The following is a 26,203-nucleotide window of genomic DNA, read 5'->3' as shown; positions in this document are numbered from 1 at the left end:
CCTTAAAGGAAATGATTGAAATAAAAGATTGTAATGTGGTGCACAACAGGGTAATTTTTATTCCACGAGGGTACAATATTGTGGTACCACCAAATCCGTAGTAATCACAGTCTAATATTTATACAAAATGTTATATTCCGGATGACAGGAAATAAAAGTCTTTTGCAGATACATACTTTAAATGTTATCTGTTCTATCGTATAAAATTAACGAAAAAACATTTTTATTTCACCTCCACCCCCAGATAATCCAAAACATCTCGAACCTGAATCTGAACCCGCTTCAGTCTTGATCATTTCCTCAACCTGAAGTTGACCCTGACGCCGTTCTTCGGCCTCAGCACCATCTCTGTAATCATCACGATATCCTCCCTTTTATCCGCCGCCTCCAGAACAAAATTCCCCAAGATCGCGCATAACGCCGCCTTCAGCTCCAGCATCGCGAACCTCTGCCCTATGCAGTTCCTGGGCCCCGCGCTGAAAGGTAGGTACACGAAAGGGTGCCTGTTTTTGGCATTTTCCGGGAGAAATCGATCCGGATCGAATTTCTCGGGGTCGGGGAAATACTCCGGATTGCGGTGCAAGTCGTAGATGTGTATCTGCGCCATTGCGTTTTTCGGTACGACATATCCCGAGGAGGTGGTGATGTCTTCGTCTAGTCGTCTGGCGATGAAAGGGACGCTGGGGTACAACCGGAGGCACTCTTTGAGGCATCGTTCCATGAAGCTCAACTCCTTGAGATCGCTGTAAGTCGGGGTTTTGGTCGGAGTGCCCAAGACTGCGGCCATTTCGTCGTAGATTTCTTGTTGGGTGGTGGGGTGGTTGGCCAAGAGGAGGAGGACGTAGGTGATGGCGATGGTGGTGGTGTCGTGACCCTGAAAGTGACGAATGAACAAGAAGTAGAGTGACTGGGGGAACGGACTTCGAACATGAAGGTGTCGACTTCTTCGGCGATACCGTCGTCGTCGATGTCCGCCCCGTTGTGTTTCGCGGACAACAGCAAATCCAGCATGGCCATTCGCTTGTTGGGTTTGGACGAATCTGTGAAGTTCTTCTCGCGTTCGGTGATGACTCTCCTGGAGAAGTCGTGCAAGGTTTGGATGGATTTTCGAGTGAATTTGCCCAAACTGGTCAGGTTGAAGAAGATGCTGTCGTTGTAGAGCCAAGGACGGACCATCCGGTACGTCAGAGCGTACCCAAAAGTGTAGATGGCGTTCTGGTAGTTAGTACAGTCTCTGGGAGAGTCATCCAGTTTGATCCCCATTGAAGTTTCTTCAAACAAATTAGGTACTCAAAACAGTACTGGAAGAGTGAAGAGTACCTACCCGCAATTGACAAGAGAGTGAATTGAGTGATCGGCCCGACCACATCGACAGCATCTCCATCGCATCGCCTCTTCAGCTCTTCGACCAGTTTGGCCGCTCCTTCGTTGAAAACCGGCACGAACTGTTGAAGAATCGTGAAGTGGAAGGCTGGGGTTAGGATCTTGCGGCGCGTCTGCCACTTAGCTCCGGTACTCGTGAGCAAACCGGTGCCCAACCACGAGTGCAAGAAGTTGTAAACCATGCTTTTCTCATTGTGTTTGCTACTGGACAACACCAACTAGAAGAATCTATGGAAGTGGGGTTCAAACTGTCAAGGTACTACCTCAACGTCGTCTGGATGTATCATGTTGACACCTCCATAATTGAGGGTCCACTCTTTGTACAAGGGGTAGTACTGGCGGAGGAGTTTGCGATCGATTTTGAACATTTCTTCCGGTGTGGCGATAAACTCGAGTAAATTCCCTATGATGGGGTAGCCCGGAGGTCCGGGGATCTTCCTCAACAGGGTGAAAAAGCGGGAGAAGTTCTGGATCCACCATATGTAGATGAGTGACGCAACTGCGATTACAACGAACAGGAGGAACACCGAAAACAGTATCATCGTGACTGGAGCCGGAGACAGACTGAGACCGCTGTTGTTAAGTCAAGGTCATGGCCAGGTCGTGATTATCACGCATTTATTTTCACACTCTAATCGGCAGTTTACAAAACATTCGCATCTTTCGAAATGAAATTACTCATGGGATGACTTTCATAAAACAAAGTCCAAGGAATTATTTTAAACACCTGGTGACGAACTTGACCGTGATGGCTTCTTTTTGAGTCGGAGGACAGATTTTTCAGAATGTCGCAAATGACAGTTTTCGTTTCCAAGATGGCGAACTGCAAGTATACTTTGACACAGTTTTTACGTGGTAAAAGTCTCACCTGTGCAGTTCCTCGACCCCGCGCTGAAAGGGGTGGCGCTGACGGATTTTTCAAAATGTCGCAAATGACGGTTTTCATTTCCAATATGGCGAACTGCAAGCACACTTTGACACCGTTTTTACGTGGTAAAGGTCGCACCTGTGCAGTTCCTCGACACCGCCCAGAAAGGGGTGGGACCCTTTCGTGTACCTGCCCTTCGCGATGTTGGAGCTGAAGGCGGCGCTGTGCGCGATCTTGGGGAATTTGTACTGGAGGCGGCGAATAAAAGGGAGGACATCGTGATGATTACGGAGATAATAATCAGCATTTATTTACTATTAGCTACTCGATTTTTTTTACAAAACAAATGAAATTACTTGTATGATGTGATGACTTTCACATTTCACGTTATTTGGGTGACCTTGGGACAAACTTGACCCTGATAGGGTTCTTGGGCCTGAGTACCAGATCCGTCACGAACACCATGTCCTTGGGGGTGTCAACCGGCTCCAGGACAAATCTCTTCAAAATCCCGCAAAAGGCAGTTTTCATTTCCAACATGGCGAACTTTTGGCCGATGCAGTTCCTCGACCCCGCGCTGAAAGGGATGTAGGCGAAGGGGTGTCTCTTTTGACTATTCTCGGGCAAGAACCTGTCCGGGTCAAATTTCTCCGGATCAGGGAACACGTTGGGGTTGTGGTGCAAGTCGTAGATCTGCACGTTGACCATGGTCTCGTTGGGGATGGTGTAGCCGGTCTTGGTCTTGACCTCGCTCCCGGTCACTCTGGAGATGAAGGGGACGCTGGGGTACAAGCGCAGACTCTCCTTGAGGCACCTCTCCATGAACTTGAGCTCGTGGAGGTTGGCGTACGAGGGCGCGTCGTCGCCTAGCACCTCTTGGATCTCCTTGAAGATGTCGTCTTGCGCTTGTCTGTGGTTGGCCAGGAGCATCAGCGCGAAGCATATTGCCATGGACGTGGTGTCATGTCCCTCAAACATAAACGTGTCGACTTCTTCGCGGATGCCCTCGTCGTCGATGTTGGCCCCCTCGGATTTGTACCTGAGGAGGAGGTCGAGCATCGCGAGGCGCTTCCTGGTGGAGTACGAAGACGACAAGTTTTTCTGGCGTTCGGCGATCACCTTACTGGAGAACGTATGAAGAGTCTTCACTGTTTTCTTCTCGACTCTTGCGTTGGCAGTCACCGAGTACAACAAGTCGTTGTAGATCCAGGGTCTGGGGGCGCGGTACGTCAACAGTTCCCCGAACTTGTAAACGGCGTCTTTGTAGTCGTTCTTCTCGTTTTTCTTGCTTTGGATCTTGATCCCCATTGCGGTCTCTGCAACTTCAAAATAACACGAAGAAGTCTTCTGGTGTGGACTCACCTCCAATAGACAGAAGAGTGAATTGGGTGATGGGTGTCACAACATCGACAAAGGGTTTGTGACACTCCTCCTCCAAATCTTTGACCAGTTGCTTGGTTTCTTCGTTGAAGACGTCAATGAAGTCTTGGAGGATGTTGAAGTGGAAAGCTGGGGTCAAAATTTTTCGCCGCGTTTGCCACTTGGAACCTTCACTCGTCAACAACCCGGTGCCCAACCAGGAGTGCAAGAAGTTGTACAAGAAACTCTTGGTGTTTTGTTTGGTGTCTGTCAGAACCACCTAGAATCGAATTTGCACTTTGCATCACCAATCAAAGAGTCTTACCTCGATGTCTTCAGGGTGTAGCAGATTCACTGAGTACATTCCGAAGATGTCAAGCTTGTAGATGGGGTAGTACAGGAGGGAGCGTTTGCGATCCCCCTCGAACATTAGCTCTACGATTCAAACCAGTTTGATTGGATTTATAACAAAGAGGGTGGTACCTTGGGGTCGCATCAAATCCAGTAAGTTACCAACGATGGGGTAACGAGGTGGTTGCGGGATCGTTCTCAGATATTCCCAATCTTTTCCTTTCTTTCTAAGCGAATTGACAAGGATTACTAAGACGACCACGCACACTAGTACCGGAGTGAAGAACATCTTGATGGATGGGTTTGAAGGACTTGGAGAAAGTATGGATCGGGTTCAATTTATATTGGTGGTGTCAACACAATCTTATCAGTACTGATAACGCAATCGCAAAATAACAAACAACAGTGACTAGATGTATTTCCAATTTATCGATTACAACATCTGACTTGTGCCAAAGGTGAAAAGAAACAGGACCACCAATTTCAGATTTATTCAAGTTCTTGGTACAAATTTGACCTTGATTCCTTCCTTGGTCCTGAGTACAATGTCGACGACGAGTACTATGGTGGACTGGGTGTCGACTGGCTCGAGGATAAAATTGGCCAAAATGCCACAAATGGCGGCTTTGAGTTCCAACATGGCGAACCTCTGCCCTATGCAGTTCCTAGGTCCTGCGCTGAAGGGTAGATACGCGAAAGGATGTCTGTTTTGGCAGTTCTCGGGAAGGAACCGGTCAGGGTCAAACTTCTCGGGGTCAGGATAGATGTCAGGGTTGTGGTGGAGGTCATAGATGTGCAGATTAACGATGGAATTTTTCACCAAGCGCTCTCCAGTATGCGTGACCAAATCCTCCCCGAGCTTGCGCGACATATAATGCACACTAGGGTACAACCTCAGCGCCTCTTTGACGCACCGCTCCAGGTACTTCATCTCCTGCAAGTTGTTGTAGGAGGGCTTCTTGCGGATGTCGCCCAACACCTCGCCCATCTCTTGCACGATTTGCTCCTAGACAAACTCGATTAGATCAAATCTGGCTGGAGTGGTGCTCACCTGGACCGATTTGTGTCCCGCGATTAGCATCAAGGCGAAGCTGAGAGCCACGGCGGTGGTGTCGTGGCCCTCGAACATGAACGTGTCGACTTCTTCGCGGATGCCCTCGTCGTCGATCAACGCGTCTTTGTTCTTCGCCGTTATCAGCAAATCCAGCATGGCCAGACGCTTCTTGCCGACGTAGACCTCGTGCTCTTCGGTCGGTGGTACCACATCTTTGAAGTTCTTCTCGCGTTCCGCGATCACGCTCTGGGTGAAGCGGTGCAAGCGTCTTGTTATCTTCCGCTCGGTGTAGTACCCGGGGGTGAACAAGTAGATGAATTTGTAGATCAGCCAGGAGCGCATCAGTCGGTACACCATGATTTCCCCGAGCTCGAAGATCGATTTCTTGTACGCGATCTCTTTGGTGGTGGTGAACTTGAGCTTGGTACCCATCGCGGTTTCTAACAACAGACTAATCACTACCAACAAGTTTAGTTCCTTCGGTGGTACCTGCGATGGTCTTCAGCGTGAACTGCGTGACGTGAGGGGTGATGTTGACGGCGGGTTTGTCGCACTCATCCATCAACACCTCCACCAGCTTGTCCGTCTCTTCGTTGAAGATTCCCACGAATTGTTGCAAAATGTTGAAATGGAAAGCGGGTGTCAGAATTTTTCTCCGCATCTGCCATTTGGAACCTGCGTTTTAAATTTAGAATTGTTAAGATTAGGAGGTCATCGTGAGTCATTATCATTGTTTACCCGTGCTGGTCAAGAGACCGGTACCGAGCCAGTCGTGCAGGAGGTTGTAGACAATACTTTTTTCCATGTGGACGCTGCTGGACAAGATCAACTGAAATCTAGATTGTTATTGGGTCTTGCTTAAAAAGAAATCTACCTCGCAGTCTTCGGGGCTGAGGACGTTAGCCGCCGTCATGTGTGCCGCCTGGAGTCTGTAGATGGGGTAGTAGGTCCTACCCCATTCCCGCATCGTCTTGAAAATCTTGTCTGAACAATTTTTGATCGGTCAAAAATCTTGACAGCTTGTGACAATAATAATAATTTTTACCTGGATTGGCGTACAGAGGGAGGAGATTTCCTGAGATGATGTCATTAAGAGGAGGACCTGGAAGCTTGGCCAACGAAATGAAACACAAAACATGCTCCTTTATTGTCTTGAAGCAATAAAGTAGCAAAACAAGTGTTATCGCCAATAGTACCGTCGTGGAAACGAGCATCTTTATTAACTAATAACATCTTTCGTTGTTGGAGATATTTATAGTCAACTGTGTGTTGTTTATTTTTCGTTGTCTTAATTTGGATCCATATGTGTAATCATCAACGAAAATAAATGCGTAATTTTATGAATATCATTGTAAATTTTTTTATTGCGAAATAACACGAAGAATAGTTGGAAATCTCATCAAAAAATTGATTAATTTTGTTTCGTAAATGTTGCTACGCACTATGTCTACGTCTCGTCCTGATAAGTACCGTCAATAATGTACAAGGATGTAGTACCGAACCAGAGTTGCAAATATCTTTATTTAGGTGTTACAACAACAAATCAACTATTTGGAGGCGTTCAGACTCTTGGTACCAGTTTCACTTTGATGTTTTCCTTGGTCCTGAGTACCAAATCGACGACCAAGACTATGGTCTCTGGAGTATCAATCGGTTCCAGTTCAAAGTTGGTCAAGATGGCGCAGAGCGCAGCTTTCAGCTCCAACATGGCGAACCTTTGCCCGATACAGTTCCTGGGTCCTGCGCTGAAAGGCAAATAGGCGAAAGGATGTCTCTTGCGACTGTTCTCCGGGAGGAACCTGTCGGGATCAAATCGTTCTGGATCGGGATAGATTTCGGGATTGTGGTGGATGTCGTAGATGTGTATGCAAGCGATGGTCTCTTTTGGTAGCAAGTACCCCGAGTGGGTGACGACATCCTCGCCTAGAGTCCTTGCGATGAAGTGGACGCTCGGGTACAACCTGAGACTCTCCTTGATGCAGCGCTCCACGTACTTCAGTTCTTGGAGGTTGTTGAAGGTCGGCTTCTTGTCCCCGAGCACCTGTTTGATTTCTTGCACCACCAACTCCTAGAACTTGCGGTTTGAGACATGTCCAAAGGAGTCGACGCTTTACCTGGACGTCTTTGTGGCAAGCCAGGAGCATCAGGATGAAGCCGAGGGCCACGGCGGTGGTGTCGTGACCCTCGAACATGAATGTGTCGACTTCTTCGCGGATTCCTTGGTTGTCAATGGCACCATCTGTCTTTTTCGCGGAAAGGAGTAAATCTAACATCGCCAGACGCTTCTTCCCTTTGTAGACGTGGTCCTCGTCTTTTGGGAGGTCAAGGTTTTCGAAATTCTTCTCCCTTTCGGTGATTACTTCTTTGGTGAACGTGTGCAAAGTGTTGGTCAACCGTCGCTCATGCAGGTACCAAGGACTGAACACGTTTATAAAGCTAAATATAAACCAAGGGTTAAGGATTCTGTATAGTTTGATCTTCCCGATGCCGCAGACCGCTTCTTTGTAACCGATCTCTTTCTTGGTGACCAACTCGAGTTTAGTACCCATCGCTGTTTCTGCAACAATCTGTACAGTACTCACTCGATACTCTCCAACTGGTACCTGTTATTGTCTTCAAAGTAAATTGAGAAACATGCGGTGTAATGTTGACGTAAGGCTTCTGGCAATCCTTTCTCAACTCTTCGACTAGCTTCTCCGCTTCTTCGTTGAACACTGAAACAAATTGTTGCAAGATGCCGAAGTGGAAAGCTGGCGTTAGAATTTTTCTTCTAGTAGCCCATTTTTCACCAGTGCTGGTTAAAAGACCAAACTGGAGCCAGCTGTGGAGGAGATCGTACATCATAGCTTTCTGATTGTGCGCAGGATTAGACATGATTATCTGAAGGACAAGAAATTAAAATTGTTCCACTCTCTGGAACAAGAGTACCTCGCAATCTTCCGGGCAAAGAATATTCACTCCACTTTTGTGCAAAGTGTTGATTCTATAGATGGGATAAAAGTGGTGTGTAGCTTCACGCAACCGCTTGAATACCTTTTCTGCAAAGAACAATCGAATCTGGTGCCTTCACTTCTGATTCTTTACCTGGACTGTTTTGCAGATAAGTCAAGTTTCCTATCAAAAATCCTGTTCGAGGTGGACCAGGAATTTTGGCCGTCGCCATCAAGACCTTAGCATGCAACTTTATCCATTTGGCCACATAAAACACCACAGTTAGGGTGAAAACGCTCAAGAATGCTGCTGAGAGGAGCATTGTTCTTGGTCTGAGAGGCTGGGAATTAATTGCTAATTATTATCAGTGCAGTTGGTCTAAAATTAGCGACTAAGTGCATCAATTATCAACTCTGTTGTGCACCTGACCTATCAAATTAATAATTTGTTGACGCAAGTTTTACTGTAAAAACATCATTAAAGAGATTGGAATAATTTCTATTGCTATCTGTTAATGAATCGTCTGGAGTGACAACCGCGACCGCCGTCTGGTGGTGATTCAGTGAACTATTTGGTCAACAAACACTCAAGAAGGAGCTTGGTGCAATCAGTACTTCGACAGTTCGAAGTAGAATTTTCTCTCGAGTTACAATTTAGGTCGACTCAAAGAGACAACAATGAGTAAGATTAGATTTATTGTACTGATTACCCTGAGCGACACAAAACATGACCATAGATTACACGTTATCAAAAATTCTAATCTAGATGTTTGTCCGTGGGACAAACTTGATTTTGATTCCTTCCTTGGTCCTGAGTATAATGTCAACTATCACGACTATAGTCTCGGGTGTGTCGATCGGTTCCAGGATGAAATTCCCCAAGATGGCGCACAGCGCAGCCTTCAACTCCAACATGGCGAACCTCTGCCCTATACAGTTCCTGGAACCCGCGCTGAAAGGTAGATAAGCGTAAGGGTGTCGTTTTTGGCAGTTCTCCGGAAGGAATCGATCCGGATCGAATTTCTCAGGATCTGGATAAATCTCAGGATTGTGGTGGACATCGTAGATGTGCATGACCGCGACGGTGTCCTTGGGCAAAACGTATCCGCTGTGCGTTCTCAAATCTTCCCCCAGAGTGCGAGCGATGAAATGGACGCTGGGGTACAATCGCAACCCCTCCTTGATGCACCTCTCCATGTACTTCAGGTTTTGCAGGTCGTTGTAAGTGGGCTTCTTGTGGAGGTCGCCGAGCACCTCTTTCATTTCTTGCAACATCAGTTCTTGGGCGTTCTTGTGGCAAGCCGTGAGCATCAGGATGAAGCCGAGAGCTTGGGCTGTGGTGTCTTGTCCTTCGAAGGTGAAGGTGTCGACTTCTTCCTGGATGCCGGTGTTGTCGATAGTTCCTTCTTTGTTCTTCGCTGACAACAACAAATCCAACATTGCTAGACGCTTCTTGCCTTTGTAGACGTCGTGTTCTTCTATGGGGAAATCGATGTCTTTGAAATTCTTCTCTCTGTCGATGATCACCTGTTTGGAGAATTTGTGCAAAATGCCTGTAATTTTCATCTCTTGGAGGTACCAAGGACTGAAGTAGTTGAAGTACTTGAAGATGAACCACGGGTGGCTCAGTCGATACAGCAGGATTTTACCAATATCGTAGACCGCCTGCTTGTAGTCAATCTCTTCTTTCGTGACGAACTTGAGCTTGGTACCCATCGCGGTCTCTACAACCAAACAAAAATCAACACGATATTCTTCACGCGGTACCGCAACAGTACCAGCGATGGTCTTCAGAGTGAACTGGGCTATGTGAGGAGTTACGTTGACGTACGACTTGTTGCACTCCTTCTTCAATTCTTCGACCAGCTTCTCCGCTTCTTCGTTAAACACCAAAATGAATTGTTGCAAAATATTGAAGTGGAAAGCTGGGGTGAGAATCTTTCTCCTGGTTTGCCATTTCTGCCCGCTGCTGGTCAAAAGTCCATCTTGAAGCCAGTTGTGCAGGAGGTCGTAGATCCGACCTTTCTGATTGTGTATCGGATTTGACATTATCAGCTAAAATAAACCAGTCGAAACCAATTTTTTCTTAATTGTGACAAATACCTCGCAGTCTTCAGGACTGAGGATGTTGGCTCCGCATTGAAACATGGCGTTTAGTTTGTAGATGGGGTAGAAATTCTTCCTTGCTTCACGCAACCGTTGGAAAACTAGTTCTGCAAGGGATTGTTTGTACTTTACTTATGTTTTGAACTAACTGGTTTACCTGGAGTTCCCTGAAGGTACCACATGTTACCAATAATTACTCCTTCTTGAGGAGGTCCTGCCACTTTTGACATCTCTGCATAATTGCTAATCTGAATCTTTAACCATTTTAACACGAAAAAGATTGCTGCGAGAGCTGCGACGTACACCAGTACGGTCAAGAGAAACATCTTTGGTAAACTGAACCAATACTGCTTGACCTCTTTGTGTTTAAAATCATAGTTGCTGGGTCATTTTCTGTCTCAATTATTTAACGATATGACTAATTGTTTGCGTAAAATTCTGATTTAGAACATTTATCAGTTCTTGTATTTTGTAAAATATTTACAATTGGGACAATAATCACGTTTGTTGTGGCCGCAATTATTATCTCTAATCATAAACAAACAAATCAAAGTTTTCCACGCTACATCAAAAATTACTTATTCTTATACTCTTTTCGATTTTTTTGCAAATTAAAACTTTTATTAGTACTTCTTCAGGATCTGTCAAGAATTTTGATAAGATAAGATTAGTAGTTTATTCTACTTCAGTCTAGTAATACGTAACAAACTTTGCTAAAATTAACAAAAACAAAAAATATAAAAACAAAATAATCTTATAATAAAAATCAGAGTGGATATCAGAAAATATTTTTACAATTATCGTAGATAATCTGGATTGTTGGGTCATCGATCTACTCTCGAGGGACGAACTTGATCTTGATCCCTTCTTTGGTTCTGGAGACAATATTCACAACAACAACTGGAGTGTCGATGGGCTCCAGGACAAAACTGCCCAAAATGGCGCACAGTTCCAACATGGCGAACTTCTGCCCAATGCAGTTCCCGGGTCCTGCGCTGAACGGTAAATAAGTGAAAGGATATCTGTTTTGGTAGTTCCCCGGAAGGAATCGATCCGGATCGAACCGTTCAGGATCTGGATAAATGTTAGGATTGTGGTGAAGATCGTAGGAATGTGCAAATGCGTGATGGTGCCTTTAGGCAACTTGTAGCCACTTCCAGTAATCAAATCGTCTCCTAATTTTCGAGAAATAAAATGGACGGTGGGATACAGTCGCAGGACCTCTTTCACTGCCCTCTCCAGATACTTCATTTCTTGGAAATCCTTGTAAGTTGGTTTTTGGCGCGCATCTCCCAAAACTATCCCGATTTCCTCGACGATCTGCTCCTGAAAAATTCTGACAAGTTTCCATTGAGTGAAACATTCCAACTCACTTCGACATGTTTGTTGCAAGCGATCAGCATGTACGCGAAATTGACAGCGGTGACAGTGGTGTCGTGTCCTTCAAACATGTAGGTGTCTACTTCCTCGTGGGTCCCTTCGTCGTCGATGATCCCTTTTTCGTTTTTCACCGCGATCCTCCGTTGGGAGGTCTATCTTTTCGAAAGTTCTCTCCCGATCGGCGATCATCTCTTGGTGAAGTTGTTCAGAACTTTGAGAGCCTTCTTCTCTTCGAAAAACTTCTGACTGAAGAAGTTGACGAGTTTGTAAATCAACCAAGTGTGGATCAGTCTGTAGAGAAGAACGTCTCCAATGGTGAAGACCGCTCGCTTGTAGCTCACCTCTTTCTCGGTGTTGAATTGGAGCTTGGTGCCCATCGCGGATTCTTCAAGTACAAAATTTTCTAAGAAGTATTAGCAAAGAGTGAAACTCCACCTGCGATTGTTTTTAGTTTGAACTGAGTAATGTGAGGGTTGATGGGAACACAAGACTGATCGTCTATTTCCTTGAAGATATCCACATGCCTGTCCGTTTCTTCGTTGAAGATATTGTCAAACTGTTGGAGAATACTGAAATACAAAGCTGGGGACAAGATTCTTCTCCTGGTTATGCATTTTCTTCCTAAAACCATTCTTTAACTTCACACAAACATCTTGACCAAAAATTACCACCGCTGGTCAAAAGCCCAGTTCCCAATCAGTCATCGAGGAGATCGTAAGCGATACTTTTCTCTATGTGTTTTGGGGTTGGACAAGATTCGCTAATAAATAAAGAAATCACAAGGTTTCTCCCACTTTTGTTTCACCCTTACCTCAAAGTCACTGACTAGGCAAGCTGCATTAATGTGGAGTACCCTGATGTTGTAAATGGAATAACACTGGCGCAACCATTCTCTCAATTTCTTGAAAACGTTGTCTGCAAAATCTCGTTTGGTGTTTTGCTCCGATTTTAAAATCTTTACCTCTAGAGATGTGCAAATGCAAGATGTTTCCCACGATCGGGTTGTTGTCAGGGGGCGCTGGTAATTTTTTTAACACCATAAACTCCAAAATTTGACGTTTTATTGCTTCGGAATAGACAAAAAGTACAGCGAAAAACATCAAGCAAAGAATTATTGTTGCAGCCAAGATGGCGGCAATGAAGACTATGGACTTTTATTCGATTACTGATTACGCTCAATTGTGTGTCAGTACTGCAGGTTGTTTGAATAATTGTAAACCCGTTTAGTTGAAATATAATTATCATTCAAAACGTACATCATATGTTTAATACATAATTGTTTATAGATTTTATCTACAACTTAATGAAGATAACAATAATAATATCGCAATGGATGGTTGTGTTCTATAGTCTGGGCACAAACTTGACTCTGATCGGGTCCTTGGTTCGGAGTATCAGATCAACTACTAGTACTATAGTACTGGGAGTGTCCACTGGTTCCAGTACGAAATGGGCCAAGATGCCGCAAATGGCGGCTTTCAGCTCCAACATGGCGAACCTTTGTCCGATACTGTTCCTGGATCCTGCGCTGAACGGTAAATAAGCGAAAGGATGTCTGTTTTGGCAGTTCTCCGGAAGGAATCGATCCGGATCGAACCGTTCAGGATCTGGATAAATATCAGGATTGTGGTGGAGGTCGTAGATGTGCAAGTGGACCAACGTGTTTTTGGGCAGCTCGTACCCACTTGCAGTGACCACATCGTCTCCTAGTTTGCGACTGATAAAATGAACGCTTGGGTAGAGCCGAAGGACTTCTTTCAACGCCCTTTCCAGATATTTCATCTCTTGCAAGTCGCTGTAGGTCGGCTTTGCTCGCGCGTCTCCCAAGACGCTTTTTATTTCTTCGTATATTTGGTCCTGAAAGCGTTTCAATAATTTCTGATCGGATGGGCAACAAAACTTACTTGGACCTGTTTGTGACAAGCTATCAGCATCAGAGCGAAATCCAACGCAACCGCAGTGGTGTCGTGTCCTTCAAACATAAAGGTGTCGACTTCTTCGCGAATTCCTTCGTCGTCGATGACCCGTTCTTCGTTCTTCGCCGTTATCAGCAAATCCAGCATCGCCAAGCGCTTCTTACTCGTGTAGACGTCGTGTTCTTCTGTTGGGACCGTCGAGAAATTTTTTTCGCGGTCAGCGATTACCTCTTGAGTGAAGCTGTGCAGAGTCTTGAGAGCTGCTCTCTCCGTAGAGTAGGTGGGACTGAAGATGTTGAAATATTTTAGAAGGTACCAGCCGTGGGTCACTCTGTACACTAGGATTTCCCCAATGTTGAAAATCGCTTGTTTGTAGTCAATTTCCTTCTTGGTGTTGAATTTCAGTTTGGTCCCCATTGCGGTTTCTTCAACAAAAAGATGCACACAATATCAGCGCGCATAAATAAATTACCTGCGATTGACTTCAGTGCGAACTGAGTGATGTGGGAGTTGATACTAATAAAGGGTTGGTCGCATAGCATTTTGAAAATTTCGACGAGTTTTTCCGTTTCTTCGTTGAAGATACCGACGAATTGTTGAAGAGTGCTGAAGTGGAAACCTGGGGTCAAGATTTTTCTCCTGGTCATCCATTTTCTTCCTGCCAGATCCACACTTTATTCTCTTGAGATTATTTCCCCACACTGGTACTTACCATTGCTGGTTAGAAGTCCAGTACCTAGCCACTCCTCAAACATTCTGTACACAATACTTTTGTCGTTGTTTTTGCTGTTGGATAAGATAAGCTAAAACCTCCAGATTCAAATTCCCAATTCATACTAAACAAACCAATAAGTACCTCAAAGTCTTCCGGTTGAAGAATGCATGCTGCGTTTACATTCAATACTCTGATCGAATAAATGGGATAGTATTTTTGACCCCATTGTCTGAACGTTTTAAAAATATTTTCTGAAACTTCGTCTTGATATTTTGCTCTGCTTTTCAAAATTTTTACCTGGACTGGTGTGCAAGTGCAGAACGTTCCCGATAATTACATTTGTGCAAGGTGGTGCAGGAAGCTTTCCTAGTTTTCTAAACTTCAAGAATTCATGTTTTAATGTTTTGAGGTAGTACAGAAGTACTCCGATTAACACCACCGACAGTGTTATTGTGGAGACTAACATTGTAACACTGATTATTCCAATCCGTTTACAATAACACGTTAACTGCTGTTACGAGTACGTTCTTCTGAGTAACAAGTAAATAAAATTTAAAAATATTTATTGATAGTGATCGTAATAAAGGAATCGTGACTTACCTGCAGAGGTGCAAAGAAAAAAAGAAATACAATAATATCAACAATAACAATAATAATGACAATACGGAAGTACCATCACCGTCACCACTGGGACATTTCTATCGTAACTTCAATATTTCGTAGCTTCATTAATGAATAATTTTTTTCTCAATTAAAATACCAATAAGTTTGAAGGTTATCAAGTAATTTTGTGAGTATAATTAAGACTAAAAAATTTTTTTTTACATATCTTGAAATGTATTACATTGCCTACATAATCTACATATATCAGCAAGTTTACTTAAAAATTGATTAATTCTAATTTGTTTCTTTCGTCCTTGGTACAAACTTGATTTTGATTCCTTGCACGTTCCTCAAAACCAGCTCGCTTTTCACAATGATAGTGGAAGGTGTATCCACAGGTTCCAAAACAAACTCCCCAAGTACCCCACACAGTACCGCTTTGAGTTCCAACATTGCAAATTTTTGTCCGATGCAGTTCCTGGGTCCTGCACTGAAAGGAACATAGGCGAAGTTGTGTCGATTTTGACAGTTCTCGGGGAGGAATCTGTCAGGATCGAATTTCTCCGGATCTGGATAGATCTCAGGATTGTGATGGACGTCGTAAATGTGCAGATGCATGTTGGTACCGGCCTTGAGAAGGTGTCCAGTGGAGGTCGTCATATCCTCTCCCAGAACTCGCCCGATGAAGGGTACGCTGGGGTACAGTCGCAGGACCTCCTTCAAGCACCTCTCCGTGTACTTGAGCTCTTGGAGGGTCTTGTAGTCTGGTTTGGTTGAGCCTGCGAGAACTTGGTGCATCTCTTCGACGATGCGCTCCTGGAAGCAGACGATTAGAACGGATTAGAACTACCAGGAGGGTGGTACTTGGACGTCAGGGTGACAAGCTATCAGCATCAGGGCGTAGCAGATGGCGGCGGAAGTGGTGTCGTGGCCTTCGAACATAAAAGTGTCGACTTCTTCTCGGATCCCCTCGTCGTCAATCGAACCATCTTCTTTTTTGGCAGTCAGCAACAAATCCAACATAGCCAGACGCTTCCTCTTAGAATAAACAAAATCATCATTTGTGTCTAGTTTGATTGGTTTGAAGTTCTTCTCTCGTTTGGCGATTACATCAGTCGTGAAATCGTGCAAGGTCTTTACCGTTTTGCTCTCTGTGTAGTACCACGGGCTAAATAAATACAAAACTTTGTTCATCAACCAGGGTCTCAAGATCCTGTAGGTATAGATAAACGAAATGAAATGAATCGCTTTCTTGTAGCTCTTGCTGGTGATTGTTTCGTCACCAAGATTCGTCCCCATTGCAGTTTCTACAACTCAAATTTAAGACTGTGCCATGGTACCGTAGCACCTCACCTCCTATAGTATTCAAAGTGAAGTCGCTTATGTACCCAGTGACGTCAACAAACGGCTTGTCACACTCTTTCTTCAAAACCTCGACCAATCTGTCCGTCTCTTCGTGAAAAATCTTGATGAACTCTTGCAAGATGTTGAAGTGAAAAGCCGGAGTCAAAATTTTTCGCCTGTGTTGCCACTTACTCCCCTTGCTTGTTAACAAACCTGTTCCCAACCACCCTTGCAGCATGTCGTACACTTGACCCTTTGCGATGTGTTTGCTGCTGGACAAAATTGTCTGAGAAGAATTTGGAAAAGTACAAGGATGGTCTAGTCTCACCTCGAAGTCGTCCGGATTGACCACGTTGACATCGGCGAGGTGCAGGATCCAGTTTTTGTAAAGGGGGTAATGTTCGCGACCCCATTTTCGCAAGATAGTAAACAAGTGTTCTGCAATTGGAGGAGTTGAGGAGTTGCCGCGCTGGACTCTCACTTGTCACTTACCTGTGGTGCCGTACAGTTCCGAGATGTTCCCGAAGAGAAAGTGTTTCGACGGGGGGCCCGGGAGTTTGTGCACGTGCACAACAATGTCCACGTGTTGAATTACCAACCTAATGCAGAAAATCACCGCGATGAGTATTGCGACGCACAATAACGTAAAGCAAATCATTTTGATAGTTTCGCTTTATAAACTCAACTGACCAACCTTGGGACGTTCGTTTCTTAAACTAGTGTAAATAGAGAAGTAAAAAAATACAGGTTTTATAGAAAAGATATTCAAAAATTGTAAACCGGAAAAAATTAATACCTATTTAGCAATAGGTTTGTTGCGTTTGTAACAATTTAAATGGATGTTTTAGCTCTCTGTTTGCATTATTTTCAAAAATAAAAATGTAGCACAGATGATATTTTCCAAATAATTAAAAAAAAAAATTGGATATTGTGCGACGTGAAAGTTTCCGTCCGACATTTACACTAACATTGTAATATTTTCATCTAGCTGGCCTTGTGTAATGATTACATAATTTGTTGCTCTCCCAGTTTATTTAACAAGTTTTTTATCTAATTAAATATTTCACGGTGCAGCTATTCAAATTGCGAGAGCTCTTGAAAGGTCTTGTAGTCTCGTGTGGTCGAGCCTGCGAGGACTTGGTGCATCTTTTCGACGAGGCGCTCCTGTGAGTAGACGATTAGAACAGGAGAAGGTAGAAGGAAACTGAAAAATCGACTTTGATTTGAAATGTTTGCTTTGGAGTAGTTCCCTTGCAGTTCTCAGGAGTCAGGATATTTGCTGCGATTTTATGGACAGCAAAGAAATTGTACATGGGGTAGAAGTTGCGTCTCTCAACAGGTGAAAAATAGTTTCTATAAAAAAGCTTTTAACTACTATACTGTTAGTAAAAAAGGATTCTATCTGTGTCGGTTTAGAGATATGTCATATTTCCAGCGAGTATTCCCTCTCTAGGAGTACCAGGTAGTTTTGACATTACCACATAATTCTTGGTATGCATTCTTATCTTTTTTATGGCAAAAAAAATAAGACAGCCAATACTGCAGTCAGGATTAGCGTTTTAACATTTTAAATCGACTGGTGATAATACGAAGAGGGTGAAACATTAATTTCGAGTTCAGAATTATCTCTTATCTATTTTTTCTGATAGAAAGTGCAAGATTAATGGCGAAATGCTTAAATTTATTGTAGAAAGATAAACACAATATTTATGGAGATTCAAGTCCTTGGTACAAACTTAACTCTGATTGGGTCTTTGGTTCTGAGTACTAGGTCGACGACGAGTACTATGGTGTCAGGAGTATCGACTGGTTCCAGGACAAAATTGGCCAAGACACCGCAAATGGCGGCTTTGAGTTCCAACATGGCGAACCTTTGCCCTACACAGTTCCTGGGTCCTGCGCTGAACGCTAAATAAGCGAAAGGATGTCTGTTTTGGCAGTTCTTCGGAAGGAATCGATCCGAATCGAACCGTTCAGGATCTGGATAAATGTCAGGATTGTGGTGGAGATCGTAGATGTGCAAATGCATATATTAGCAGGTTTACTTCTTCGACTAGCTTCTCTGCTACTTTGTTGAACACTGAAACAAACTGTTGCAAGATGCCTAAGTGGAAAGCTGGCGTCAGAATTTTTCTTCTAGAAGCCCATTTTTCATCAGTGCTGGTTAAAAGACCGAAATGCAGCCAGCCGTGGAGGACATCGTAGATCATAGCTTTCTGATTGTGCGCAGGATTAGACATGATAATCTGAAGAACAAGTAATTAAAATTGTTTCACTCCCTGGTATAAAACTACCTACCTCGCACTCTTCCAGGCAAAGAATATTCACTCCACATTTGTACAAAGTGTTGATTTTATAGATGAGATAAAAGCTTTACGCAACCGCTTGAATATATTTTCTTCAAAGAAGAGTCGAATCTGTTACCTTCACTTCTGAATCTTCACTTGGACTGTCAAATGAGTCAAGTTTCCTATCAAGAATCCTGTTTGAGGTGGACCAGGATTTTTGCTGTCGCCATCAAGATCTTAGCTCGGCATTTGAATCATTCCGCCACGTAAAACACCACAGTTAGAGTGAAGAAGCTTAAGAATGTTTGTTGACAGGAACATTGTTCTTAGTCTAAGAGATTGGGAAGTAATTGCTAATTATTATCAGTGCATTTGGTCTGAAAGTAGAGACTAAGTGCATCAGTTATCAACTCTGTTTTGCATCAGAATAATCAAATTAATAATTATTGACGCAAGTTGCACAATAAGAAACATTCTTAAACAGATTGGAAAAATTTTCGTTGGTATCTGTCAATAAATCCTTGAAGTGACAAGAAGGTAACTGCTATCACCGTCTGGTGGTGACACAGTGAATTATTTGTATACAATCCACGGCCTCCTAGATTCATAAGAGACGAGTCTCTTATAAATCAAGGAGGCCGTGATACAATCAGTACATTTTCGATAGTTTGAAGTAAAATTTTCTCTCGAGATACGATTTAGGTCGACTTAAATGAGACAACATAAAAGTTGAAACATATTTATTGTGCTGATTACTCTGAGGGATACAAAACATGACCATAGATTACACGTTTTCAAAAAATTCAAATCTAGATGTTTTTTGTACGTGGGACAAACTTGATTTTGATTCCTTCCTTGGTCCTGAGTATAATGTCAACTATCACGACTATAGTCTCGGGAGTGTCGATCGGTTCCAGGATGAAATTCCCCAAAATGGCGCACAGCGCAGCCTTCAACTCCAACATGGCGAACCTCTGCCCTATACAGTTCCTGGAACCCGCGCTGAAAGGTAGATAAGCGTAAGGGTGTCGTTTTTGGCAGTTCTCCGGAAGGAATCGATCCGGATCGAATTTCTCAGGATCTGGATAAATCTCAGGATTGTGGTGGACGTCGTAGATGTGCATGATCGCGACGGTGTCCTTGGGCAAGACGTATCCGCTGTGCGTTCTCAAATCCTCCCCTAGAGTGCGAGCGATGAAATGGACGCTCGGATACAATCGCAACCCCTCCTTGATGCACCTCTCCATGTACTTCAAGCTTTGTAGGTCGTTGTAAGTGGGCTTCTTGCTGAGGTCACCGAGGACCCCTTTCATTTCTTGCAACATCAGTTCTTGGACGTTCTTGTGGCAAGCCGTGAGCATCAGGATGAAGCTGAGAGCTTGGGCTGTGCTGTCTTGTCCTGCAAATGTGAAGGTGACGACTTCTTCCTGGATGCCGGTGTCGTCGATAGTTCCTTCTTTGTTCTTCGCTGACAACAACAAATCCAACATCGCTAGACGCTTCTTGCCTTTGTAGACATCGTGTTCTTCTATGGGGACATCGATGTCTTTGAAATTCTTCTCTCTGTCGACGATCATCTGTCTGGAGAATTTGTGCAAAATGCCTGTAATTTTCATCTCTTGGAAGTACCAAGGACTGAAGTAGTTGAAGTACTTGGAGATGAACCACGGGTGGCTCAGTCGATACAGCAGGATTTTACAATTGACGTAGACCGCCTGCTTGTAGTCAATCTCTTCTTTCGTGACGAACTTGAGCTTGGTACCCATCGCGGTCTCTACAACCAAACAAAATTCAACACGTTATGCTTCACGTGGTACCGCAACAGTACCAACGATACTCTTCAGAGTGAACTGGGCTATATGTGGAGCCACGTTGACGTACGGCTTGTTGCACTCCTTCTTCAATTCTTCGACCAGCTTCTCCGCTTCTTCGTTAAACACCAAAATGAATTGTTCCAAGATATTGAAGTGGAAAGCTGGGGTGAGAATCTTTCTTCTGGTTTGCCATTTCTGCCCGCTGCTGGTCAAAAGTCCATCTTGGAGCCAGTTGTGCAGGAGGTGGTAGATCCGACCTTTCTGATTGTGTATCGGATTTGACATTATCAGCTAAAAGTAAACCAGTCAAAACCAATTTTTTCTTAATTGTGCCAAGTACCTCGCAGTCTTCAGGACTGAGGATGTTGGCTCCACATTGGAGCATGGCATTTACAAAAATGGGGTAGAAATTCTTTCTTGCTTCACGCAACCGTTGAAAAATTAACTCTGCAAGCGATTGTTTGTAGTTTACGTATGTTTGATCTCAATGGTTTACCTGGAGTTCCCTGAAGGAACCACATGTTCCCAATGATGACTCCTCCCTGAGGGGGTCCTGCCAGTTTTGACATCTTTGCATAATTGCTCACCAGAATCTTTATCGATTTTAACACGAAAAAGATCGCTGCGAGAGCTGCGACGTACATCAGTACGGTCAACAGAAACATTCTTGTAGACTGAATCAGTACTGCTCGACCTCTGTGTTTTCAAAATGATACTTGGTCGGTCGTTTTCTTTCTCAATTCAACGATATGACTAATTGTTTGCGTAAAATTCTGATTGAAAACATTTATCAAACATAATTGAAATTTGTGCACATATACAGGGTGTCTCAGAGTTGCGAAAAAGCTCCATAACTCCTTTATTATTAAAGATATTAACTTTTTCTTTTTTCTGTATGATAACTACACTTCTACTGCACATTCGGAAAATATTGCAGTGTATACATATATATAGTGTCCCAATATTATAAAACCATTAAAGTTATGTTTTTTTTAAATGGAATCTACCACTCATGGAACCACCATGGAATCTACCACTCATGGAATCTACCACTCATGCCAAAAAAAGCCCAATTTACACATGAACTCCTTAAATAAACTACTACATAATCTCAGTATATTCTGTATATTCTTTATCTATGCTCAGTATACCACTATTACTTAATTTGAGAGGGTGAAATATGGCACTCAACGCTTTACACACCCAACACATCATAAGATGTCCAAAAAGCGTTAACTCCAGTCAAATAAATCCTGAAGGTTTTAAGGATTTTATTCCCCCCAACGTCGTAGTAGAAGAGGTAAGGGGTTTAACATTGAAACAACCAAGAAAAGCTTGTAGATGGGAAATAACTGCCAAACTTCGAGGAGGTTAGGTCTTCAACATTTATTAATTTTAAAATAAAGAGATCCTAATTTTCCATGTGTTTGTAGGTGAAGAAGTGTATTACGTTAATTCAAAAAGGTATCTTCGAGATGAAATCGATACGTACAAACCCAGAAATACAAACTTGTTAGGAGAGAAGAAGGGTCTTAGAAATGGTGAAACATTTTTGATTTTCGAGTATGAAGTCATTTGTAAATGCGGGTTATCACAGGTTTTTTAGACTCGCCGACGTGACTCATTTTGTTTGAGTTGATAAGAAAATTGAAAGCACAAGTATTTAAATGTCTAATAGCGGTACTTATTCAATTAAAAAATTAAAAATGAATATTTTATGTCGGAAATAGCTTCCATGTGGTGAAATTTTCATTGGGGGTTTGAAGGAGATTCAAGTATTATAATAAAATATAAAATAAAGTTTGATTTTGTGTCAGGAACGGCCACTATTAGTACAGAATTTTCATCCGGTTTGAAATTTCCGCCAATTTCAAATGAGACAGCCGCATGAGGTTGGGGAGTCGATAAGAAAGATCCCATTATCGATCTATCATCTATAAGAAACATACACATGTGAATTATGTTAATTTTGGTTGACTTTTCACCGATCAAAAAGAGAAATATCTCGTAACATTTCCTGAATGTCATCAACAGACATTTTGGTTTATTTGTGTCTTTGCACCGCTCCTGATATTTCCACGATTAAAATAACCTAAAAAGGAGCAGATGATACAACCTAGCATAACAGAACTTAACATTTACCTTCCACAATAAATGAATTCCAATAAATAGGTAAGCCAGTACAACATTATCCGACACGGTTTTCACATTCTTCTTGTTACATCAGTCTCAAAGTAACTGTAACATTTTTCATATTGCCGTTTCGATTTTTCAGGTTTCAAATGCGACACTGCACAATTTATAATATTTTTTTAACTCTGGATGCGTACACGGAACTGAAACATCATAATTTTCTTCGGACATTTTTGCAATTTTTCTGAAAGCGATTTGTTTTATTTATGTCGTTTCCATAGCGACATGGCGACATGTAGGCCGACTTTATTTTTATTGACAGTGAAGGAAATTTTACTTGTTCATTTTATAATTACAAATTTTCGGGTTGCACACAAAATGTTATGTACACCTTGGCTACGAAATCCTTTGACGACCTCGAGATTGTCTTGTCTCGGCCGCAAAGCGGCCTTGACGACAATTTTTCTCTCGATTCGTCAAAGTACGATTTCGCATCCTTGATATACAAATGACTATTTCATAAACCGAAAATGGAATAACATTTATGTCCGCTCCACTGTCAACTCAAAATTTGACATCTTTATTAAAAATGTTCAAATCAACCATCCAATTGTTTTCACTGTTGGCGTTAAAGTTACTGGAACTTATCTGCGTTTGTTGATGATTTCTGAAATGTGCTCCTCTCTGTCTGCTGCTCGCTTCTTCTCTTTTCCTATCTCTGTCTGGGCCACTTGCAGTCCCTTGACGTTGTACTCGTTTTTGTCCATCTTCAGTTTTTCTCACTCCCATAACTGATTGGAATTCGTCTGTCTTTCTTCCACTTGTGGTACACAAAATTTCCATTTGCTTGTTCGTTATCTCTGCCGCCTTACCTACAGATTTCAACAGCCTTCAGCAAGTCCAAATTTTTTGTTCGCAGAAGTCTGTCCTTCACATTTTTATCTTTGATACCCAACACCAATTTGTCCTTATCAAAGACTCACTCAGTGTCCCAAATTCGCAATTTTCGCTTAGCTGCTTCAACTGTTTTACATACTCGTCCACGGATTCTGCTTCTCTCATATCCCTTGAGAAAAATATGTACCTCTCGTAGGTCACATTGATCGTAGGAGCAAAATAACCTGTGAATTTCGCTTGAATACTTCCGAAACTCGCCTTTTCTTTATCACTTTCAAACTTAAAGGTATTGTAAATCTGCAGGGCCTTATCTCCAATGCAGTTAAGTAAAACCGCCCCTTTGTACTCCTCTGTTTCTTTTTTCCGCCTTTGTTGCTTGCAGATAAATATTCAACTTTTGCACAAAAAAGTTCCATTCCGCTGCGTTGTCACCATCTAACTTTAGTTCTGAAGGTGGTTTCGCACTGTTCTGCATTTTGCTGGTTTTTTCCACTTTAGGAATTCACTTTTCACTTTTCAAACTTCACTTTTCTGGTTGAATTTGTCTTTTTTCCGACTGCGCCATGTTATAACTGGGTGAGGATCAGGAATCGGGAGCGTGAGCAATCACTCACTACCAGTGCCCAGTCATTACTACTTTTTATTGAATCCCCACTATTTACATTATATACACTCATATACTATGACATTCATTTAATGTATTCAAACCATATTTATTTTTGTGCTGAATGGGTCCATAAACCAAAGGGTTTTTTAATATACCTACTTTAAAAAAGTGCCAAAATTTTTAAAAACACAAAGTGTTCTAAACGAACATACTTTTAAAAACAGGGCTGTGAATTCGCTACGCACTAGTCCACTTTGTGGACGGTCATGAGGAATCACATTCCGAATTTGTTTGGACGAAACCGTATTCATTTTTGTGCTCAAGTGGCCCAACAAAAACAGGTCAAAAAGCAAATTTTAACTTTTAACAAAGGTACCTTGAAAAACGGGGTAGATCTGATAAAAAAATAGTGTGTGCTGAACAAGTCCATATAGTTTTGCTTTTTTAAACATACCTTTGAAAACAAAGTCAAAATGCTTAAAAAACAAATTGTCCTAAAAGAGCCCACTTAGTAGTAATAACGCAATGGATGGTTGGGTTCTAGAGCCTGGGCACAAATTTGACTCTGATGGGGTCCTTGGTTCGGAGTACTAGATCCACTACTAGTACTATAGTACTTGGAGTGTCCACTGGTTCCAGTACGAAATGGGCCAAGATGCCGCAAATGGCGGCTTTCAGTTCCAACATGGCGAACCTTTGACCGATACAATTCCTGGGTCCTGCGCTGAAAGGTAAGTAGGCGAAAGGATGTCTCCTTTGGCAGTTCTCCGGAAGGAAGCGGTCCGGATCGAACCGTTCAGGATCTGGATAAATGTCAGGATTGTGGTGGAGGTCGTAGATGTGCAAGTGAACCAGAGTGTTTTTGGGCAGCTCGTACCCACTTGCAGTGATCAAATCGTCTCCTAGTTTGCGAGAAATAAAATGGACGCTTGGGTGGAGTCGAAGGACTTCTTTCAACGCCCTTTCCAGATATTTCATCTCCTGCAAGTCGTTGTAGGTCGGCTTTGCTCGCGCGTCTCCCAAGACGCTTTTCATTTCTTGGTATATTTGGTCCTGAAAGGACTTCATTCATTTCTAATCGGAGAGACAACAAGACTTACTTGGACCTGTTTGTGACAAGCTATCAGCATCAGAGCAAAATTCAATGCAACCGCAGTTGTGTCGTGCCCTTCAAACATAAATGTGTCGACTTCTTCGCGAATTCCTTCGTCGTCAATGACCCGTTCTTCGTTCTTCGCGGTTATCAGCAAATCCAGCATCGCCAAGCGCTTCTTACTCGTGTAGACGTCGTGTTCTTCTGTTGGGACCGTCGAGAAATTTCTTTCGCGATCAGCGATCACCTCTCGAGTGAAACTGTGCAGAGTCTTGAGAGCTGCTCTCTCTCTAAAGTAGGTGGGACTGAAGATGTTCAAATATTTTAGGACGAACCAGCCGTGGGTCAATCTGAACACTAGGATTTCCCCAATGTTGAAAACCGCTTGTTTGTAGTTAATTTCCTTCTTGGTGTTGAATTTCAGTTTGGTCCCCATTGCGGTTTCTTCAACCAAAAGATGCACACAATATCAACGCGCAGAAATAAATTACCTGCGATTGTCTTCAGTGTGAACTGAGTGATGTGGGGGTTGATACTAATAAAGGGTTGGTCGCATAGCGTTTTGAAAATTTCGACGAGTTTGTCCGTTTCTTCGTTGAAGATACCGACGAATTGTTGAAGAGTGTTGAAGTGGAAACCTGGGGTCAAGATTCTTCTCCTGGTCATCCACTTTCTTCCTGCCAGATCCACACTTTTTCTCTTCATATTATTTGCCTACACTGGTACTTACCATTGCTGGTTAGAAGTCCAGTACCTAGCCACTCCTCAATGATACTGTACACAATACTTTTTTCATTGTTTTTGCTGTTGGATAAGATGACCTAAAACCACCCCCCAGATTCAAATTCCCAATTCATACTAAACAAACCATTACCTCAAAGTCTTCTGGTTGAAGAATGCATGCACCGATTACATTCAATATTCTGATGGTATAAATGGGATAGTATTTTTGACCCCATTCTCTCAACGTTGTAAAAATTCTTTCTGAAACTTCCTCTTTATGTTTTGCTCTTCTTTTCAAAATTTTTACCTGGACTGGTGTGCAAGTGGAGAACATTCCCGATGATCACATTTGTGCAAGGTGGTGCAGGAAGCTTTCCTAGTTTTCTGAACTTCAAGACACTCTGTTTTAATGTTTTGAAGTAGTACAGAAGTGCTCCGGTTAACAGCACCGATAGAGATAGTGTTATTGTGGAGACAAACATTGTAGCACTGATTATACCACTCTGTTTACAATAACGGGTTATCTGGTGTCATATCTGTCTGAGCAACAAATAAATAACATTTACAAATATTTATTGATAGTGATCGTAATAAAGGAATCGTGATCTATCTGCAGAGGTGCTGGGAAATAAAGAAATA

At 42.8% G+C, this 26,203-nt stretch overlaps 8 protein-coding genes, 1 long non-coding RNA gene and 1 pseudogene across 10 annotated transcripts; all 10 read right to left on the bottom strand.

Annotated features, from left to right (window-relative positions):
• Positions 1-34: 34 nt before the first annotated feature.
• On the bottom strand, positions 35-4,370 carry LOC138126610 (uncharacterized). Its single transcript, XM_069042405.1, has 9 exons — positions 4,094-4,370; positions 3,936-4,045; positions 3,614-3,890; positions 2,642-3,567; positions 2,374-2,499; positions 1,647-1,967; positions 1,325-1,601; positions 922-1,271; positions 35-874 (listed from the first exon to the last, which is right to left on the bottom strand). Exons 1-9 carry the CDS (start codon positions 4,248-4,250, stop codon positions 293-295), a joined length of 3,126 nt encoding a protein of 1,041 aa, XP_068898506.1. The 5' UTR covers positions 4,251-4,370; the 3' UTR covers positions 35-292.
• Positions 4,371-4,437: 67 nt separating this feature from the next.
• On the bottom strand, positions 4,438-6,257 carry LOC138127009 (cytochrome P450 4c3-like). The gene is made up of 6 exons (XM_069042861.1): positions 6,061-6,257; positions 5,890-5,999; positions 5,754-5,844; positions 5,505-5,690; positions 5,013-5,455; positions 4,438-4,967 (listed from the first exon to the last, which is right to left on the bottom strand). The coding sequence occupies exons 1-6, from the start codon at positions 6,227-6,229 to the stop codon at positions 4,455-4,457; spliced, it is 1,512 nt and encodes a 503-aa protein (XP_068898962.1). The 5' UTR covers positions 6,230-6,257; the 3' UTR covers positions 4,438-4,454.
• Positions 6,258-6,506: 249 nt separating this feature from the next.
• On the bottom strand, positions 6,507-8,476 carry LOC138127010 (cytochrome P450 4c3-like). Of its 2 annotated transcripts, none has more exons than XM_069042862.1 (5): positions 8,100-8,476; positions 7,944-8,053; positions 7,619-7,895; positions 7,130-7,572; positions 6,507-7,083 (listed from the first exon to the last, which is right to left on the bottom strand). In XM_069042862.1, the coding sequence occupies exons 1-5, from the start codon at positions 8,266-8,268 to the stop codon at positions 6,577-6,579; spliced, it is 1,506 nt and encodes a 501-aa protein (XP_068898963.1). In that variant the 5' UTR covers positions 8,269-8,476; the 3' UTR covers positions 6,507-6,576. The 2 variants fall into 2 exon arrangements, with proteins under 2 accessions (XP_068898963.1, XP_068898965.1); XM_069042864.1 differs by having other exon boundaries at positions 7,130-7,566.
• A 148-nt stretch (positions 8,477-8,624) lies between these two features.
• On the bottom strand, positions 8,625-10,425 carry LOC138127008 (cytochrome P450 4c3-like). Its single transcript, XM_069042860.1, has 4 exons — positions 10,209-10,425; positions 10,049-10,158; positions 9,724-10,000; positions 8,625-9,669 (listed from the first exon to the last, which is right to left on the bottom strand). Exons 1-4 carry the CDS (start codon positions 10,375-10,377, stop codon positions 8,708-8,710), a joined length of 1,518 nt encoding a protein of 505 aa, XP_068898961.1. The 5' UTR covers positions 10,378-10,425; the 3' UTR covers positions 8,625-8,707.
• Positions 10,426-10,719: 294 nt separating this feature from the next.
• Positions 10,720-12,629, bottom strand: LOC138127086 (cytochrome P450 4C1-like; annotated as a pseudogene).
• A 62-nt stretch (positions 12,630-12,691) lies between these two features.
• LOC138127085 (cytochrome P450 4C1-like) lies at positions 12,692-14,788 on the bottom strand. The gene is made up of 6 exons (XM_069042946.1): positions 14,360-14,788; positions 14,204-14,313; positions 14,060-14,150; positions 13,820-14,005; positions 13,336-13,772; positions 12,692-13,288 (listed from the first exon to the last, which is right to left on the bottom strand). The coding sequence occupies exons 1-6, from the start codon at positions 14,526-14,528 to the stop codon at positions 12,776-12,778; spliced, it is 1,506 nt and encodes a 501-aa protein (XP_068899047.1). The 5' UTR covers positions 14,529-14,788; the 3' UTR covers positions 12,692-12,775.
• Positions 14,789-14,864: 76 nt separating this feature from the next.
• On the bottom strand, positions 14,865-16,966 carry LOC138127077 (cytochrome P450 4C1-like). Its single transcript, XM_069042938.1, has 5 exons — positions 16,502-16,966; positions 16,338-16,447; positions 16,019-16,295; positions 15,530-15,972; positions 14,865-15,481 (listed from the first exon to the last, which is right to left on the bottom strand). The coding sequence occupies exons 1-5, from the start codon at positions 16,665-16,667 to the stop codon at positions 14,960-14,962; spliced, it is 1,518 nt and encodes a 505-aa protein (XP_068899039.1). The 5' UTR covers positions 16,668-16,966; the 3' UTR covers positions 14,865-14,959.
• A 703-nt stretch (positions 16,967-17,669) lies between these two features.
• Positions 17,670-18,790, bottom strand: LOC138127087 (uncharacterized). Its single transcript, XR_011158089.1, has 2 exons — positions 18,308-18,790; positions 17,670-18,255 (listed from the first exon to the last, which is right to left on the bottom strand). It is a non-coding gene; the product is annotated as an uncharacterized lncRNA (long non-coding RNA).
• Positions 18,791-19,022: 232 nt separating this feature from the next.
• LOC138127080 (cytochrome P450 4c3-like) lies at positions 19,023-21,232 on the bottom strand. Its single transcript, XM_069042940.1, has 4 exons — positions 20,608-21,232; positions 20,452-20,558; positions 20,126-20,402; positions 19,023-20,071 (listed from the first exon to the last, which is right to left on the bottom strand). The coding sequence occupies exons 1-4, from the start codon at positions 20,774-20,776 to the stop codon at positions 19,107-19,109; spliced, it is 1,518 nt and encodes a 505-aa protein (XP_068899041.1). The 5' UTR covers positions 20,777-21,232; the 3' UTR covers positions 19,023-19,106.
• A 2,531-nt stretch (positions 21,233-23,763) lies between these two features.
• Positions 23,764-26,073, bottom strand: LOC138127083 (cytochrome P450 4C1-like). Its single transcript, XM_069042944.1, has 6 exons — positions 25,872-26,073; positions 25,716-25,825; positions 25,572-25,662; positions 25,333-25,518; positions 24,849-25,285; positions 23,764-24,801 (listed from the first exon to the last, which is right to left on the bottom strand). Exons 1-6 carry the CDS (start codon positions 26,044-26,046, stop codon positions 24,289-24,291), a joined length of 1,512 nt encoding a protein of 503 aa, XP_068899045.1. The 5' UTR covers positions 26,047-26,073; the 3' UTR covers positions 23,764-24,288.
• Between the last annotated feature and the right edge of the window lie 130 nt (positions 26,074-26,203).

Source organism: Tenebrio molitor, chromosome 3 (assembly GCF_963966145.1).
Source record: "Tenebrio molitor chromosome 3, icTenMoli1.1, whole genome shotgun sequence".
In the NCBI taxonomy this organism is placed as follows: domain Eukaryota; kingdom Metazoa; phylum Arthropoda; class Insecta; order Coleoptera; family Tenebrionidae; genus Tenebrio; species Tenebrio molitor.
The sequence above is the reverse complement of the archived record's forward strand: the minus strand, read 5'-3'. Positions and strand labels throughout refer to the sequence as shown.